The sequence below is a fragment of the Ursus maritimus genome, unplaced genomic scaffold, assembly GCF_017311325.1.
Source record: "Ursus maritimus isolate PB19 unplaced genomic scaffold, ASM1731132v1 scaffold_28, whole genome shotgun sequence".
In the NCBI taxonomy this organism is placed as follows: Eukaryota; Metazoa; Chordata; class Mammalia; order Carnivora; family Ursidae; genus Ursus; species Ursus maritimus.
The window spans coordinates 27,683,396-27,697,890 of NW_024425341.1; the positions used below are offsets into that span (position 1 = coordinate 27,683,396).

Here is a 14,495-nt window from a genome sequence, read left to right on the forward strand (position 1 = left end):
TTTACACCACTGGGCAAGGCATGAGGAGAACAGGCAAAGCACTGCGTTGAAAGTGGTAATAAAATCCATGGACTTCAGTTTGAATCTCCTTCCTTTTCCCTTCCCTTTTCCCTTGTTCCTTCATTCCTTCCTTCTTTGATTATTTGGTAAGTACCTGCCATGTGCTAGGCACTTTGCTAAGTTCTGAGGAGGATGCAAATCCCTGTGTTCATGAAGCTCAGAGTCTCGTAAGGATCCGACCTTGTGGTAGAGTCAATGTTGAATGTGTTTAGGATATCACGTGCAGGGGGGCTGGGACATCAGCCCAAAAAGTGCTAAGTGATTCTGTGTCTGGCTGGAATTATTATGAAGACCCTGATAGATGGACCGCAACTCAAAAAAGAGCTGGCTCTGGAAAAAGAATACTGCTCTCTTCATAATATAAACTAAAAAACAAAGTCCCACAAATGGGCAGGATGAGTGATGTCAGAAACAATGTCAAAATACCTGTTTTGACTTTCCTCTAAGATCAATAACCTTGAGCAAGTTCCTCTGCATTTTAAACTGCTCCTTTTTTGTAAAAGAAGCATTAAAGGGTCCCTGGGTGGCTCAGTCGGCTAAGCGTCTGCCTTCGGCTCAGGTCATGAACCCAGGGTCCTGGGATCATGTCCCACATCGGGCTCCCTGCTCAGTGAGGAGTCTGTTTCTCCCTCTCCATCTGCCTCTCCCTCAGCTCATGCTCTCTCTCGCTCTCAAATTAAAAAAAAAAAAAAAAAAGAAGCATTAATACCATGACTTTGTAGAGGACACTTATGAGGATGAAAAGGGATAGAATGTATGGAAAACTGTGAACTACAAAAAAATATAACATATTGCCATCAGAAAGTGTGAGGTACGTCATGTAGCATCAAAGCTGGGGTTAGAAAAGGTCAAGAGACATGCTAAGCACCCTTATTAAGTCCAATTACAGGGAATTTGGAAAACAAGGGATTCACTTTTTTCTTTTCTCATCTTCTCCTACAATATTAACCACATAATATTTATTAGGAAAACACCTCAATTTAAGAAACTGTAGTATATGAAAATTTTATATTTACAAAATAAATAGATTATTTCCAAAGGAACTCTTTTAAGTGACAAATACATGGGAAGACAAAAATCCAGTAATTTACTAAAAGCTGTTTTGTACACAAATTTTAAGCACAGCTGTGCATGTACTCTGGTATATGTGTATTTGATGGGTATTTTACCAAGTTTTAAACATAGCTTTAAAAGCGCCGAGGACGAAGCCATGGGGAACAACAGCGCTTCTGCTAGAACATTACAATTCTGATATTACAAGGTGGAACAGATTCCTCTCATCTCATAAAACAAATGGCCAGTATTGGACCAACTTCATTGCTCCTCAAAGGCCTACTGCAGACGAGGCTAGACTGAGCTATGTCAGGAAAATGTGGGGGTCGCTGTGTTACTCCCCAGTTAGTGAAGTCGCCATTTTGAGAAAGTGCTTTGTCCATTATCGTATTCCTGCCTCAGACCTTGCAACTAAGGGCCTGAATATTCCTGTGGTTTGGATCATCACTTTGTTCCCAGGTTGTAACATACACAGTTTAATGGTCTCCTATTGAAGAGGGAAGACGAGATCATTATCTGTGATGTATTCTTTTCTGAATAGAGGCATAGCCACCTTCAGATAACCTTTGCGGTGGCCTCATAAAGAAGCAGGTGTTTCGGGAAGCTCCTGGAGCGATATTTTGCAAACCTGTGCACAGAGCCCCAGAACATTTAAAATATTGATAGGCTTTGAGGTTATTCAATGATCCTATGAAATAATCCTGCATCTTTATTTCCAGATAAGATCTGCTTTTTTTTTTTTTTTTAGGGTTATTTTTCTCCTGTCTTCTAAGAAAAAAAACCTTTTTGTAAGATAGGTCCAGTGAAAAATTATGTTTTGCTTGCTTCCTGGAGAGACCAGCTGGCAGAGAGAAGCAGAGAAAATAAAGGAAAAAAGCCAAATCCCTGTCTGAGCTGACTCAGCTCTTCACGGCTCCTGTTGTCATTTCTGGCTTTTGTCTTCCCTTTTCAGCTGCCAGGGATTAAGAGGAAAGAAAATAAAAGGGCAAGAGGTCTTGGCAGAGGAAGCTAATATCCGGTGCTTTGGTATTTTGGCGGTTAAGTAGCTTCAGCTCCTTCTAAGACACCGCAGAGCAGTAAACAGAGATAGGCTGCTACAGTCTATGCTAACGTGCCATTATGCTTTCACGGTAATGCCTTTCCAGAAAAGACCAAGCGTTCCTACAGTATAGCCTGACCAGGTATTTGACCCAGGAAAACATTCCCATCCAAAGGATTTCTGCCGAGAAGAGTTCCTTTGACAGAGTAAGATGGTAGAAGAAATGTCTGCAAGTAATTTAAAAACAGCCAGCTCTGAACTCGCCTTCCCACCATAGCCTTCCATCTAGGTCCTTGCCACACACCAGCCACCCTCAGCCTTGCTTTGCTCCAATCCTAAGTGATGGCTCAGAAAGACTTAACCTTTCAGAACTTCAGGTAATTATTCTTAAAAAAAGACATAAAAAAAGCCAAGCACTTAAGGTCTGAAACCATCTGCCCGAAGCCCTCATGTGATGCTGGGCAGAACACTTAGTTGCTTAGTAAAAATGTCCTAGCATTAGCACGTGCTTACAACAGGTGCTTAGCCAACACAATGTATTATATATAATTCCACCACCCTTTTTCATCTATGCTTCTCTGAGCTACTGAATTGTAGGCAGTCTTGCATTGTTTTTGAAGAATTGTAAATTGTATAATATAAAGAGCTCACTTCTATGGAGTAACTATATTCCAAGACACTGTGACAAATAGCTGAAGTAATTAAAAGTCTATCTCATAGAAAATTTACAATAACCCTCTGAAATAAATATCAGTATCTCCATTTTAATAATGAAGAAACTGAGAGCTTCGGACTTCACAATTTTCCTAAGATCTCACAGCTGGAAGGCACTAGAAACATGACAGAATAATTTGTGTATGGCTAAGTCACTGTTACCTGCAAAGTGATCTTAAACTCGATTTCCCCCTAGTTTACGGTATTTTATTCATTCCATAAGTAGTTGCGGAGTTCCTCCCATATCCGAGACATTGTTTTTCTTATATGCCATTGGTAGTTACTGCAAAGTCCCAGTGACTTTTTGCTTAGTAAATTGTAATTACCCTGCAGTCTTGTTACAATTCAGTATCCACGAATTTGGCAAGAATTGTGTTTGCCTCTTGAGCCTTAGGTTAATTACAAACGTATATTTTTTTTTCTGTTCTAGTTAAATCCTTTGTCTTTCAAACATCTTTTTTTAAAAAAAAATAATGAAAATAGTTTTTAAAATGTGGTAGAACCAGGTTTGTGGTAATTTGTGTGTGCTACTTAAAACTAACCCTTCGACGATTATAAAAATATCATTGAATCTCACTTTCATAAATAAAATTCTTTTTAGAAATAGTACTACCTCCAGTGGGCCCTAAAGATTGAGCTTATTTAAACAGATTCGCCTTCCACATTCTTGGAAGGTCATGCCAATGAGGGGTACAAGTATTGTTTCAGGACTCAATACTCGCTACATAGGAGATAGTCCCTCCAACGCAAATCACTCTTGTTTTGGTGCTTTGTTTGAATAATGGTAAGTAGCCATGAAACTTGGCTGCCAAAGGAGATTTTACTAGATGAACAATTTCGTCATAACCACAGGGAATGGAGAGAACAATGTTCACATTTTCGTTTAGTCTCCTTTCTTTTACTTCTTGGAGAGTCACTATGAAGAAATATTCATTCCTGCCCAGACTCAATAGATCTGTGATTCTATGTGTTTGAGCTCTGAAGAAACTAGCACTTTTTCTTTTTCCTATTTCCCATTCTGGATCGTGGCTCGAGAGAGAGAAAGAAGACACAAAGCTTCCAAATTCAGAAATTCACTTGGTGCATCGATTCGCGCTGAACAGTACCTACCACTTGCTCTTGATGGGTGATAGGAATCATCGTTTCTCTAGTGAATTAGGTCGTTTGGAAAACAGAAGGAGCTCATAAATCCCTCGGTGGTTGATCAAAGATGTGTTCGGTTGTTACGGAGGGCTTCCGTCCCCCGGAGTCACAACTTCTGTGCTCATTATTGACTTCCGCTGTGTTGTGTTGGGACCTCCTTAGGAGAAAGCTTCCTCCAGCGCTCTGGCAACAGGCTACCCCGCTCCATCAGTTCCCGAGAACTTTGCAGCATTATGAGGGTGAAGGGCAGATTTCAACGGACGGGCCTTAACGTTCATTGTATCACTGTCCGTTTCCATTTAAATCAAGCCTCACACTTGATGACTGAGATGAGCCATTGTTTCTATTTAAGAACATGAATGGCATTTCGGTATTACGTTTCAGTTTGTCCTCTGTCCATAGCTTAAGGCTCTAAGCCCTCTGGAAAGACTGTGTGTATTTCTGAATGTTTCTATTTTGCTCAGTAGGTAATGGTGGCATGGAAATTTTAGCTGCCCTCATGGAGACAGAATGGCCTCGCGCCATTTCGCGTTGTCGTGCACATTCCTGACGGGCCCAACATGTTTACTGTTGTTCTAATCCCTAGGAAAGAATGTTGAAAGGCTATTCCGTTGTGACTCATTTTATAAGGTTGTTGGGTTCTGTAAAGATGCATGTAACTTGCATCATATTTTCAACAAACTGAGAGCATTTGTGTTTAAACATCATTTATCCTGTGTCTGTTGGCCATTTGTACGTCTTCATTGGAGAAGTCTCTGTTCATATCTTCTGCCCCTTTTTTGATTTGTTTATTTGTTTCTTGTGTATTGAGTTTGAGAAGTTCTTTGTAGATCTTGGATACTAGTCTTTTATCTGTAGTGTCATTTGTAAATATCTTCTCCCATTCTGTGGGCTGCCTCTTAGCTTTTTTGACTGTTTCCTTGGCTGTGTTATACGCAAGTAATGAATCATCGAACTTTACATCAAAAACTAGGGGTGTACTGTATGGTGACTAACATAATGTAATAAAAAATATTAAAAAAAATAAAAGAAATAAACATCATTTTATCCTTTTCTTTAAAGAAAAATTCCTCTGGAAGTCCAACTTCTGAAACCTCACAACGGCAGAGCCATCTGTTTAGAAAGGGGATGGGGCCCATAGAAATCTTGTCCCTGCATGCCGCCCTAGCCTCTCAATCCCGTGGGCTTTTCTAGAAAACTCCTAAATCTACTTAGAGGGCAGATTTTTAAAAACCTGTCCCATGGTAACCAATGGAGAATTATAAGATTAAGAAAAGAAATTATAAGGAAAAAAATCGTTCTTATATATGTTCTCCCCCCAATTAATTTCACAGAGTGGACTTGTTTAATCACAGGCCACCTGGAAGTGCTAACAATTTAACAATTTATGCTACTCTCCTTCCCTGATCTGATACCCTTTGGGCATTTGCCTTCTAAAAAGCCAATGGTCTCCTTTGTAGCACTGCTGAGAGAAGGCTGGAAAGAATGAATGATTTGTTCTTCGTGCAGCTGTTAGAGAAGAAATGCCAAAAGGTCTACAGAGTCCGTGAGCAAACTCTCCTTTCTTTCTTTTTTTAAAAGGATTTGAGGGTGGTTTCAAAGCAAGAGGCGTTCCAAATACTCCACCTGCTTTCCATGACACGGTTCATCTGTCACTGGGGACAAACTTTCCTCTCTTCTCCCTAGGCTGGAAACTGAGCTGACTGTGTGAAAATTACCAGAATCCACAGGACTGCCATCGAGGCAGTCTGAGGATGGGCACTGCTGAGTCCCCGTTGAGAGGTGCTCTCTGAGGTCTTCTCTGAGATGGAGCTCGTGAAACGTAATGACATATTATCTCATCCCACCAAAGATTCTATAAAATACCTCTGGTGGTGATTATTTCCGTCATTAGGTAATGGCTCTTTTTTGTGGTGCCTGAATCTAGTAAAGGCAGCAGAAAGCTCTTAATAGAACTGTTTACTTTTGGGGGGCACCTGGGTGGCACAGCGGTTAAGCGTCTGCCTTTGGCTCAGGGCGTGATCCCGGCGTTATGGGATCGAGCCCCACATCAGGCTCCTCCGCTATGAGCCTGCTTCTTCCTCTCCCACTCCCCCTGCTTGTGTTCCCTCTCTTGCTGGCTGTCTCTATCTCTGTCGAATAAATAAATAAAATCTTTAAAAAAAAAAAAAAGAACTGTTTACTTTTGGATGTGTGATTGAGAAGATGTGTATTTATTATTAACCACCCAACTATGCATCCTTATCTAATATTTACACATCAATCTTTGCCCCCATGAACCAGGCTTGTTTAGTTCCACACTCTAAACTTCCTCTTTGCATTTATATTTACCTTTTTTCATCCCTCCTTGTACATAACGAGGTAACGTTCTGCCTCTGAAATTTTATCTTAAGCCCCACCTTCTTGGTGAAGCACCTGATACTCTCAACGGACTTCCTTAGAAAACAGTCATTACAGAACTTAATGTTTTATTTACCACCTTATGAATTTCTGCTTGCTTGCTGTTCGGCTGTTTTATATGTGCAGAGTTTGGCTCCACTTAACCAAGTTTCCTTTGGCTCAAAAGGTGAGTCATGTGGTACCTGTGATAAATATACAAATCTCTCCATGTGTATACCCACATGTATACAGACATATGTATTCATCTATCTACATGTAGCACATAACACTGAGCCTGGAACAGAGTAGGGGTCCAAGTACTGAGCGGAATTAAATTCAAAACTGTATCGGTTATGTCAACTAATGAGAAAAAATCTTATTTTTAATAATTTATCATCTTCTAAAAGAGATAGCAAATTGGAAAGCAGAAGGTCCAGACCTAGTTTTCGCTCTTTAACTGCCCTTATTATATAAAAACTATAGAACTGATTATAACAATGCCTTCTATTAATAGATAAAAAATTTGTTTTTTAAAATTTTTTTCCACAATGCCTGCTGTTTTTCAAAAACCTTAGTGGATAAATAATAAACATATTTTATTCTTTCCTAAAAATACATTCTTTTAACTATAAAACTCTGAGCTTTTAGATAAAAATTTAGGCAGGAGAAATGTGAGTCAGAAATAATAATAATAATAAATAACTAATAATAATTAAGGTGAAAAGGAGAACGGGGGAGTGAAAGTGGGGAACTGGGAAGGTTTTGAGCGTTATGAACAAGGATACATGCACGATTACAGGAAAGAATATGTATGTTCCTAGTACAACTACTATTTAACTGACATGTCCTGGGCAGAACTATTCTTACCCCTATTCTCTCACCGGTATGCTCACAGCAACTTCTCTAGCTTTGTAAAATGGCACTTCCCACGTTTTTAAACTGCTCGGTTATCTATCTGTCTCCCACTAGATGATACACACCTTTAGGAAAGGGACTGTGGTTCGCTTGTGTAGTTTATCCTTAATGCCTAGTACAGGGCCTGTGACACAGAATACACACAAGTCAACACTATAAGTAATAAAGAAGCAAATAATTGAATGACATAAGGAAGGGAGAGAGACAAAAGGCACGGGAAGACTATTCCCAGGAAAACTGACCCCTTGCAAGCTGTTATCAGAATGCCAAGTTCTTTAATGCCAAATAGCCATTCATTCCTGCAAATATAGAGGAAGAGGAAAGATAATAATACATTAAAAATATGACAGTTTTCTGTGAACTTGGAACTTTGTTCCCAGATTCTGTTTTTCGTTCACAGTATTATAATGGTCTCTTCCCAAAAAAGTGCTCTGACATTTCCAAAAAATAGTAGAGCTTGGGCAAAATGAAAATAGCTTAAAAAATTTTTTTGTAGGGCTTTCGATTATAATGACCTGCCTTTTGTCATAGAACAGTTCTATTGGCTCAAGTTTTTCTTACAGAGAGCGCCACCTAAGCATGGAAAATGTGTCCAAAGCTCTCACATCTTCAAGGTATTTTTATACCTTTATATAATGAATACCGTGAAAGAAGTCATCCTACAGACTTGCCTCTTGCAATTTCTCACTGCTGAGATTCTGAGACACATTCTTAACACAACCAACCCCAACACAATCAACACACAGCAGCAGAAACTCCAGGAACCATGTGGTTCCTCGGGTACAGACAAAATGACTATTACTGCTGCTGATGTGGTTGACATCTGCTGGAAAGCTAAATTCCTGAAGCTGCTTTCAGACCTAAGAGGGACTTTTTGTGGTGGAAAACCTAGATATTACAGTATTTAAAATTCTAGCTGCTTTTCCTACCCAGCTTACCCTATTCTCCAAAATGGCCGGCACTTTTGCCATTTGACTTGTGGTGGCAAGTTTAGCCTATTTTCAAGTGTCGACAGTACACATGTCCAAAAAAAAAAGGTGCATGCTTAAAGGTAACTCCCAAAACGAAATTTATGAAATCACCAAAACCGATCTTCTCCCAGATGATTACACATGCATTCTGTATTCTGTATAAAGTCTTGACTGTGACAGGAATGCCTGAAGAGTCTGGATGTCACGAGGACTGTTTTCCAAACAGCCTCCCAGAGAGACGTTACTTTGATGAACTTTCCACAGCGTAAAATCTGGTCTGTGGCCTTGCAGGCACAGAAACCTGATCTATCAGCAAAGCCGGAGCCAATTCACACGTCAGAGGTGGACTTACAACTCGAAGAACAGAAAACACTACCAAAGAGTGGTATCAAGATGCAAATATATTAATTTACAACAAGAAGCGTCAATGTCAGACGGACTAACACACTCCTGGGGGCAAGCCAGCTCATTCTCTTCCTGGGGACAGAGCCACAGGAAGAGAAAATCATAATCAGAAGGGTACTTGGTGATGAAAAAGCGGAACAAAAGGAAGACGGAAATAAATCAGATGTAAGGCTAGAATACAGATTCTAGTCTTATTGCTTCCTGATTTACCCCGATGTTTCACACTAGGGGCAGGTGACCCCGCAGACACCAAGCAGCAGCGAAGGGTCCAGCCCCAGCAGCGGTCCGGGGTGGGCACTGTGGGCTCGCCTGCGCCTGCGCAGCTCATCGGTCCCGCTGCTGACTGACACGCTTTTCCTCTAGGTGTGTCCAGGGAGACAAGCAGCCCCCTGAAGTAACATCTGCTGTCTGCTAATGCCATTTAAAGGTATCATCAAATTCATTCCTTTCTTCTTTTCATTTCATTTTTTTAAAGATTTTATTTGAGAGAGAGAAGGAGAGAGCATGCGCAGTGGGGGAGGGGCAGGGGAGAAACAGACTGCCCGCTGAGCAGGGAGTCCCACGCATGCAGGCTCGACCCCAGGATCATGAGCTGAGCCAAGGGCGGATGCTTAACCAGCCAGGCTCCTCTCTTCTTTTTATATATTTGTATATCATTCTTTCTTTTCTATCCACACCACCACCAGGAAAATCTAGCTCCTCATCTCCCCGCCGCAGGAGCCTAACTTCGTTATCTACTTCAAGCCTGTCCCACTGCCCCGCTCCCAAGATCACTACGATACGCACATATACTTTAAGGTTTTGTACATGTCTTTTGCCATTTGCCCACTTTCATTCACACTAAAATCTCTCAGTGAGTCCTGCTGCCTTCAAAGTTGTGTTCGAATTGCTTAACCTGCCATTCAAATTCTTTCATATCTGTGCCCAATTTATTATCATTTTTGTGCTGCATGAAACTTCGCTCCAGTCAAATCTACCATTTCTTAATATTCTGTGAGCACTCCTAACCCATGTCTCTGCTCATTCCCGAGGTCAACTCAAGATTCGCCTTCTCAATTAAAATCAACTACCTTCAGGTGGAAAAAATACATTTGCCTTTTCATATCTTGTTTTTTCAGTGCCTAGATACCAGGGGTGCTCAAAAAACAGGTGCTTAGAACTGGCCCTGTCCACTTGTAGGTAATACTACTGAACTTTCTTCAGAGCCCAAGATAGAATGTGAAAATTGTTACTCTGAACAGAAGAGAGTTGCTGCCTCTTGAAGTGTCCTTGGGGGCGTTAGTAGTTAATGGCTTCTTTTTGGCTCTTGGAGCGATTTCATAAAATCTACGTACCCCCCACGTCTTCATTTGCTGTCTGTACTGTTTGATACTACAGCTGTAAACACCTTTCAGCTCCTGCTAGCCTCACTGTTAGTCTCCAAGTATAGTGCTAGCTTTAAAAATAGACTAGTGCTCTGATATTTTAGAGATTGTAATCAGGACATTTAACAGCAAGAATGAAAAAGGAAGCGGGTACAGAGAAACGTTGTAATAAATTGGTCCCTTCGTTGTGATGGTGGCGTTGATAAAAGTCTTCAGTTTAAAAGACGAAGAGGCAGATTTGTAAGCTTTATTGGCATCTCAAGGAGATCAAGCAGGAAATAATCTTAAAACTATTTTAGTTGCCATTTAGCTTCCAGCATCCTTGTGTAATCATACCTTGGTCTCAAGCCTGACTAGAAAGTACTTGAAGAAAAAAACAAAATAAAAACCCCTTCCCTGCGTTACTCAAATACAATAAGTTGATTTGCGCTAGGATCTAGTAAGAGAGTTTCTTTTACTTCATACCACAGTACTATGGCACGGGGAGGACATCCAGAATGTTGTCAACAAGGTCCTCTGTGGTTATGAGAGACATGAAAATACACACATCATCTCCTATTTCGTGGGATTTGGCAACTCCACATCAAAAATGTTGGGGAACCATCTGGCTAAGTCTTGAAAGTAGGAATGAGAAGCCTAATTCAAAGTGGAGTGAAGGTGATAATCTTTTCTAGGAAGGAGGAAATTGCTAGATTAAACAAAGATAATTAAGCCTGATTGGTTAATTATAAAAATATAAACAAAATAAAAATAGTTTAATTGTAGTAAATAAAAGAGAGAGCTATGTCAAAATGAAGAATTTAATAATTTCCTAGGCAAAGAAAAATGAACTCTTAAAGGTAGGAGATCAAGAAAGAGTTTGTAAAAAAAAAAAAAAAGAAAGAAAAAGTTTGTAAGGTACCTGATTGTCCTCTGAATATTACAATAAAATTGGAGACTAATTATGCTTGCTCTGAATAAAAATTATAATAATGTATTCTATTGTTTAGTCTATAGATTAATACAAGATATGAGAAATAAGAATTTCGTTAAATAGATATAATATTAAAACAACACAAAATAATTTTTAAAAACCTTATTTCCCAATTTATATTCCTAGGAAAAGTGTTTTTCCATTAGTGAGTGTTGATTTCTTTCTTTCCTTTTTGGGACATCCTAGAGTTCTAATATATCTTCACACAAACTCCTGAAACTAAACGGGAACATAGGAGCCATTTCATATATTCCTGTGTCTTCCAGCGTAAGAACAATGAGATCAGGTTAAACAGAGGACAATTGCTTCCTGTTATTTATAAATATGTACCAAAATCAGCTTCCATAGCTTTCTGTAAAACACTTGCCACTCCACAAAACATGTAGATTTTTAGCCAGTATTTCATGTTTTTATGTATGGCAATTCTCATAATAGGTAGACAAGAAATTTGACTATGAAGTAATGAGCTATAGGCTGCCTATGAGAGTAAATCTCATCATCTTATGATCATATGCTCGATTTCAAATGAGATCTAGAAATATGGGGGGATTTTTTTTGTTTTACAATCTAGTTTCCTATGTTTGCTGCTTTTGAAACAAAATAATTCATTTAAGAACATAGTGAGTGACACATTTAAATGTATACCCTTTCAGAGGAAGGGCTGTCAGCTGAAGGATTACATATTTCCTCTTTCCTGCAGCACTCCTCTTCTTCTGAGAGTTTCGTACTGGCATTTAGATTTTCCTTGCTTTGAAAGAGTACGTAAATTCCTCACTTTGCATAAGAACACTCTTCCTGGGGGTGGGGGTGGGCTTACTATCCACCTTAGGTACCATAAAAGATTATCTACCTTCATTCAGCTTTCCATGTACCTACAGAGTAACCTAGATTCTAAAATGAATTATTCCACAAACGAAGAAGGTAGAAGAATCGATTTTAAGAAGGCAAGTTCTCCATTCTAAATGCTCTTTAAAAAAAAAAAATCATGTTCTCTGATAGTCTATTTTGAGTCTGAAATGTTAAGTTACTTTAGAGGCATTTGGACTCTAAAATGTGCAGAGTTGCCTGCTGACGTTCAAACCAGCAATTAATCAAAAGGCTGTAAGAAATTAAATGTCACCTTGAAGGTCACCATAACAATTGTTTTTATTGTACAGAGCCTTAGTGCAATAGAATGTGAATGGTTTTATAACCTTTAAAGTCTATGGTTAAAATGATGGTTTCTCATTTGGTCTCATACTTCGATTTCGTCTAAAAAATATCAACAGATGCACCTGGCTACCCACATAAAATTTGTTAATTGATGTTCCTACCGTCTTATAGCCAACTTTTTACAAGCTGAGCAAAGCCTTGACAATTTCATCCAAGAGAACACATGTCATAAATCTCAGTATTTGACATGCCGTGTTTTATTTTATAATCTTGGCCAAACAAAAGTTGCAAAAAAACATATGAAAGCTTCAGATCTGTTGTTAATAACAATTGTTTTACCTATGATTAAAGAACCGATTTAAAATTCATAAAAGTCCGGGTACGTGTTAAAGGACAGTTAAAGTACAATCAGTAATGGAAGCCTCTAAAATTATAGGAGGGCCAACGCAATGTTTAAAGATTTAAAATGTTTTTTAGTAGAAAAATACATTTTTCTCCATGGGAGGTTTCCACTCATCTATTTTGCAACGACACCTTGATTTTATTAACCCAGACCTTTACACAGCAAGATGATTTTCTTTTTTATGAAGCCATGAAATTAACGTATGTTTTCCTAAGGGGACGTTCGGCGCTTATTCGCTTGGAAGCAGCCCGTAGAGAAAACATGCGACGTTTTCTTGGATTGTGGCTGGAGCAATAGTTAAGCGCCACGTGAACACAGAGCACATTACCGTAAACATACCTTGTCCTTGGGTTACTCCATAAAATTCAGCTGCTATCCTTGCTGCTTCCTTGCGATTGCCTTTCACGATGTAGAAGTGACTGAGGATGGCAAGGCTGATTTTCACAAAAAGCTTGAAACAGAAGAGTGAAAGGATCGTGAAGTAGACATTGGATAACTGTTGAGCAAATGGCCGGCTTTCTTCTAACACCGACATTGCTGCACCAGCGTGTGCGGGGGCTCTCCGCTCCCAGCCAAGTCTCAAATGTGCCTGGCTCCTGTTCGGGATGCTCCTGAACAGCTGGTCCTGAGGGAGGAAAATGTCAGCTGGTAATGATGCCCCGAGCTCAAAATATTTATACCGTCCATAAAAGCTCTCCGCAAACGGCTATTGGTCTGACGATGTTCCCGGGAAGCGATTGCAACACGTGCTCGACTCGCCAAGGCTCCTGACTTTCCATTCTCAATATAAAATGACATCCCCCGCCTCTCTGCTCCGAATTTCAAAACCCAGACATTGAGATTCATATACGGATGATTTCCTTTCTCGGCATCTAATTATCACGAACGCTTTGAAGATTGTGCATGGGGTTCCAATTGTTAATGTCAACGATTTCCACAATATCGGGTAAAATTCAGTCCATCACTTCAAGCCTTTAAAGTGGCGTATTTGTAGACCATGAGCTAAAACAGCAAATAGTCCATGACTGGATGATCTTAATGACTAACTCATCAATTAGCCAATTATGTTGCTTTTGCTGTTGTCAGAAAAAAAATTTTTTTCTTATAAATGGATAGACTGGAAAGCCACAGAATAATAATTTTAGACTGTTCATTCATCTTGTGAACACTTTTTAGGCACCCACCGACTGTCAGATATTTTCCTGGATGCTGGCGAGACAGAGAAGAATGTAATGTCCCCGCCACAAAGAACCATAGTCTAGAGGAGGAAACAGCAGATAAATACAAGTGAGGACAGGATGCCATGGGAGCACAAAGAGGAAGGGCCTAATCCTCATTGGGAAGAGTCAGAAAAGACTTCCAGGAGGAGGTGGCATATTCAGAGAACTATCAAATAAGCATGAGTGTTTTATATAGTCTGTCCAAAACCAAGCAAAACAATATCCTTTTTAGGCTCGTAGTCTTTAACCCTAATTTGGTTTAATTTGTGAATGAATGTCCATAAGGGCAAGTGTCTATAAGGGCATCCTTAAGCAAGCAGTCTATTTATATAGATTTAGGCAAACTATATTTTTATTTTTTTATTGAAATTCAATTAGCCAACATATAGTGCATCCTTAGTTTCAGATGTAGTGTTCAGTAATTCATCAGTCACGTATAACACCCAGTACTCATCACATCGTGTGTCTTCCTTAATGTCTGTCATCCAATTACCCCATCCCCCACCCACCTCCCCTCCAGCAATCCTCAGTTTGTTTCCTATAGTTAAGAGCCTCTCACGATTTTTCTCCTTCTCTGATGACTTCCCATTCAGTTTTCCCTCCCTTACCCTATGATCCTCTGTGCTGTTTCTTAAATTCCACGTATGAGTGAAACCATATGATAATTGTCTTTCTCTGATTGACTTATTTCATTAAGCATAATA

General features: G+C 39.6%; 1 protein-coding gene across 1 annotated transcript in view; it reads right to left on the reverse strand.

Annotated features, from left to right (window-relative positions):
- ASB5 (ankyrin repeat and SOCS box containing 5) overlaps nt 1–13,643 on the reverse strand; it is a 49,206-nt gene extending 35,563 nt beyond the window's left edge. Inside the window, exon 1 of the mRNA XM_008708870.1 lies at nt 12,911–13,643. Within this exon, the coding sequence (XP_008707092.1) occupies nt 12,911–13,106 (196 nt within the window). The 5' untranslated portion in view covers nt 13,107–13,643. The remainder of the gene's footprint in view (nt 1–12,910) is intronic.
- Nucleotides 13,644–14,495: the final 852 nt, after the last annotated feature.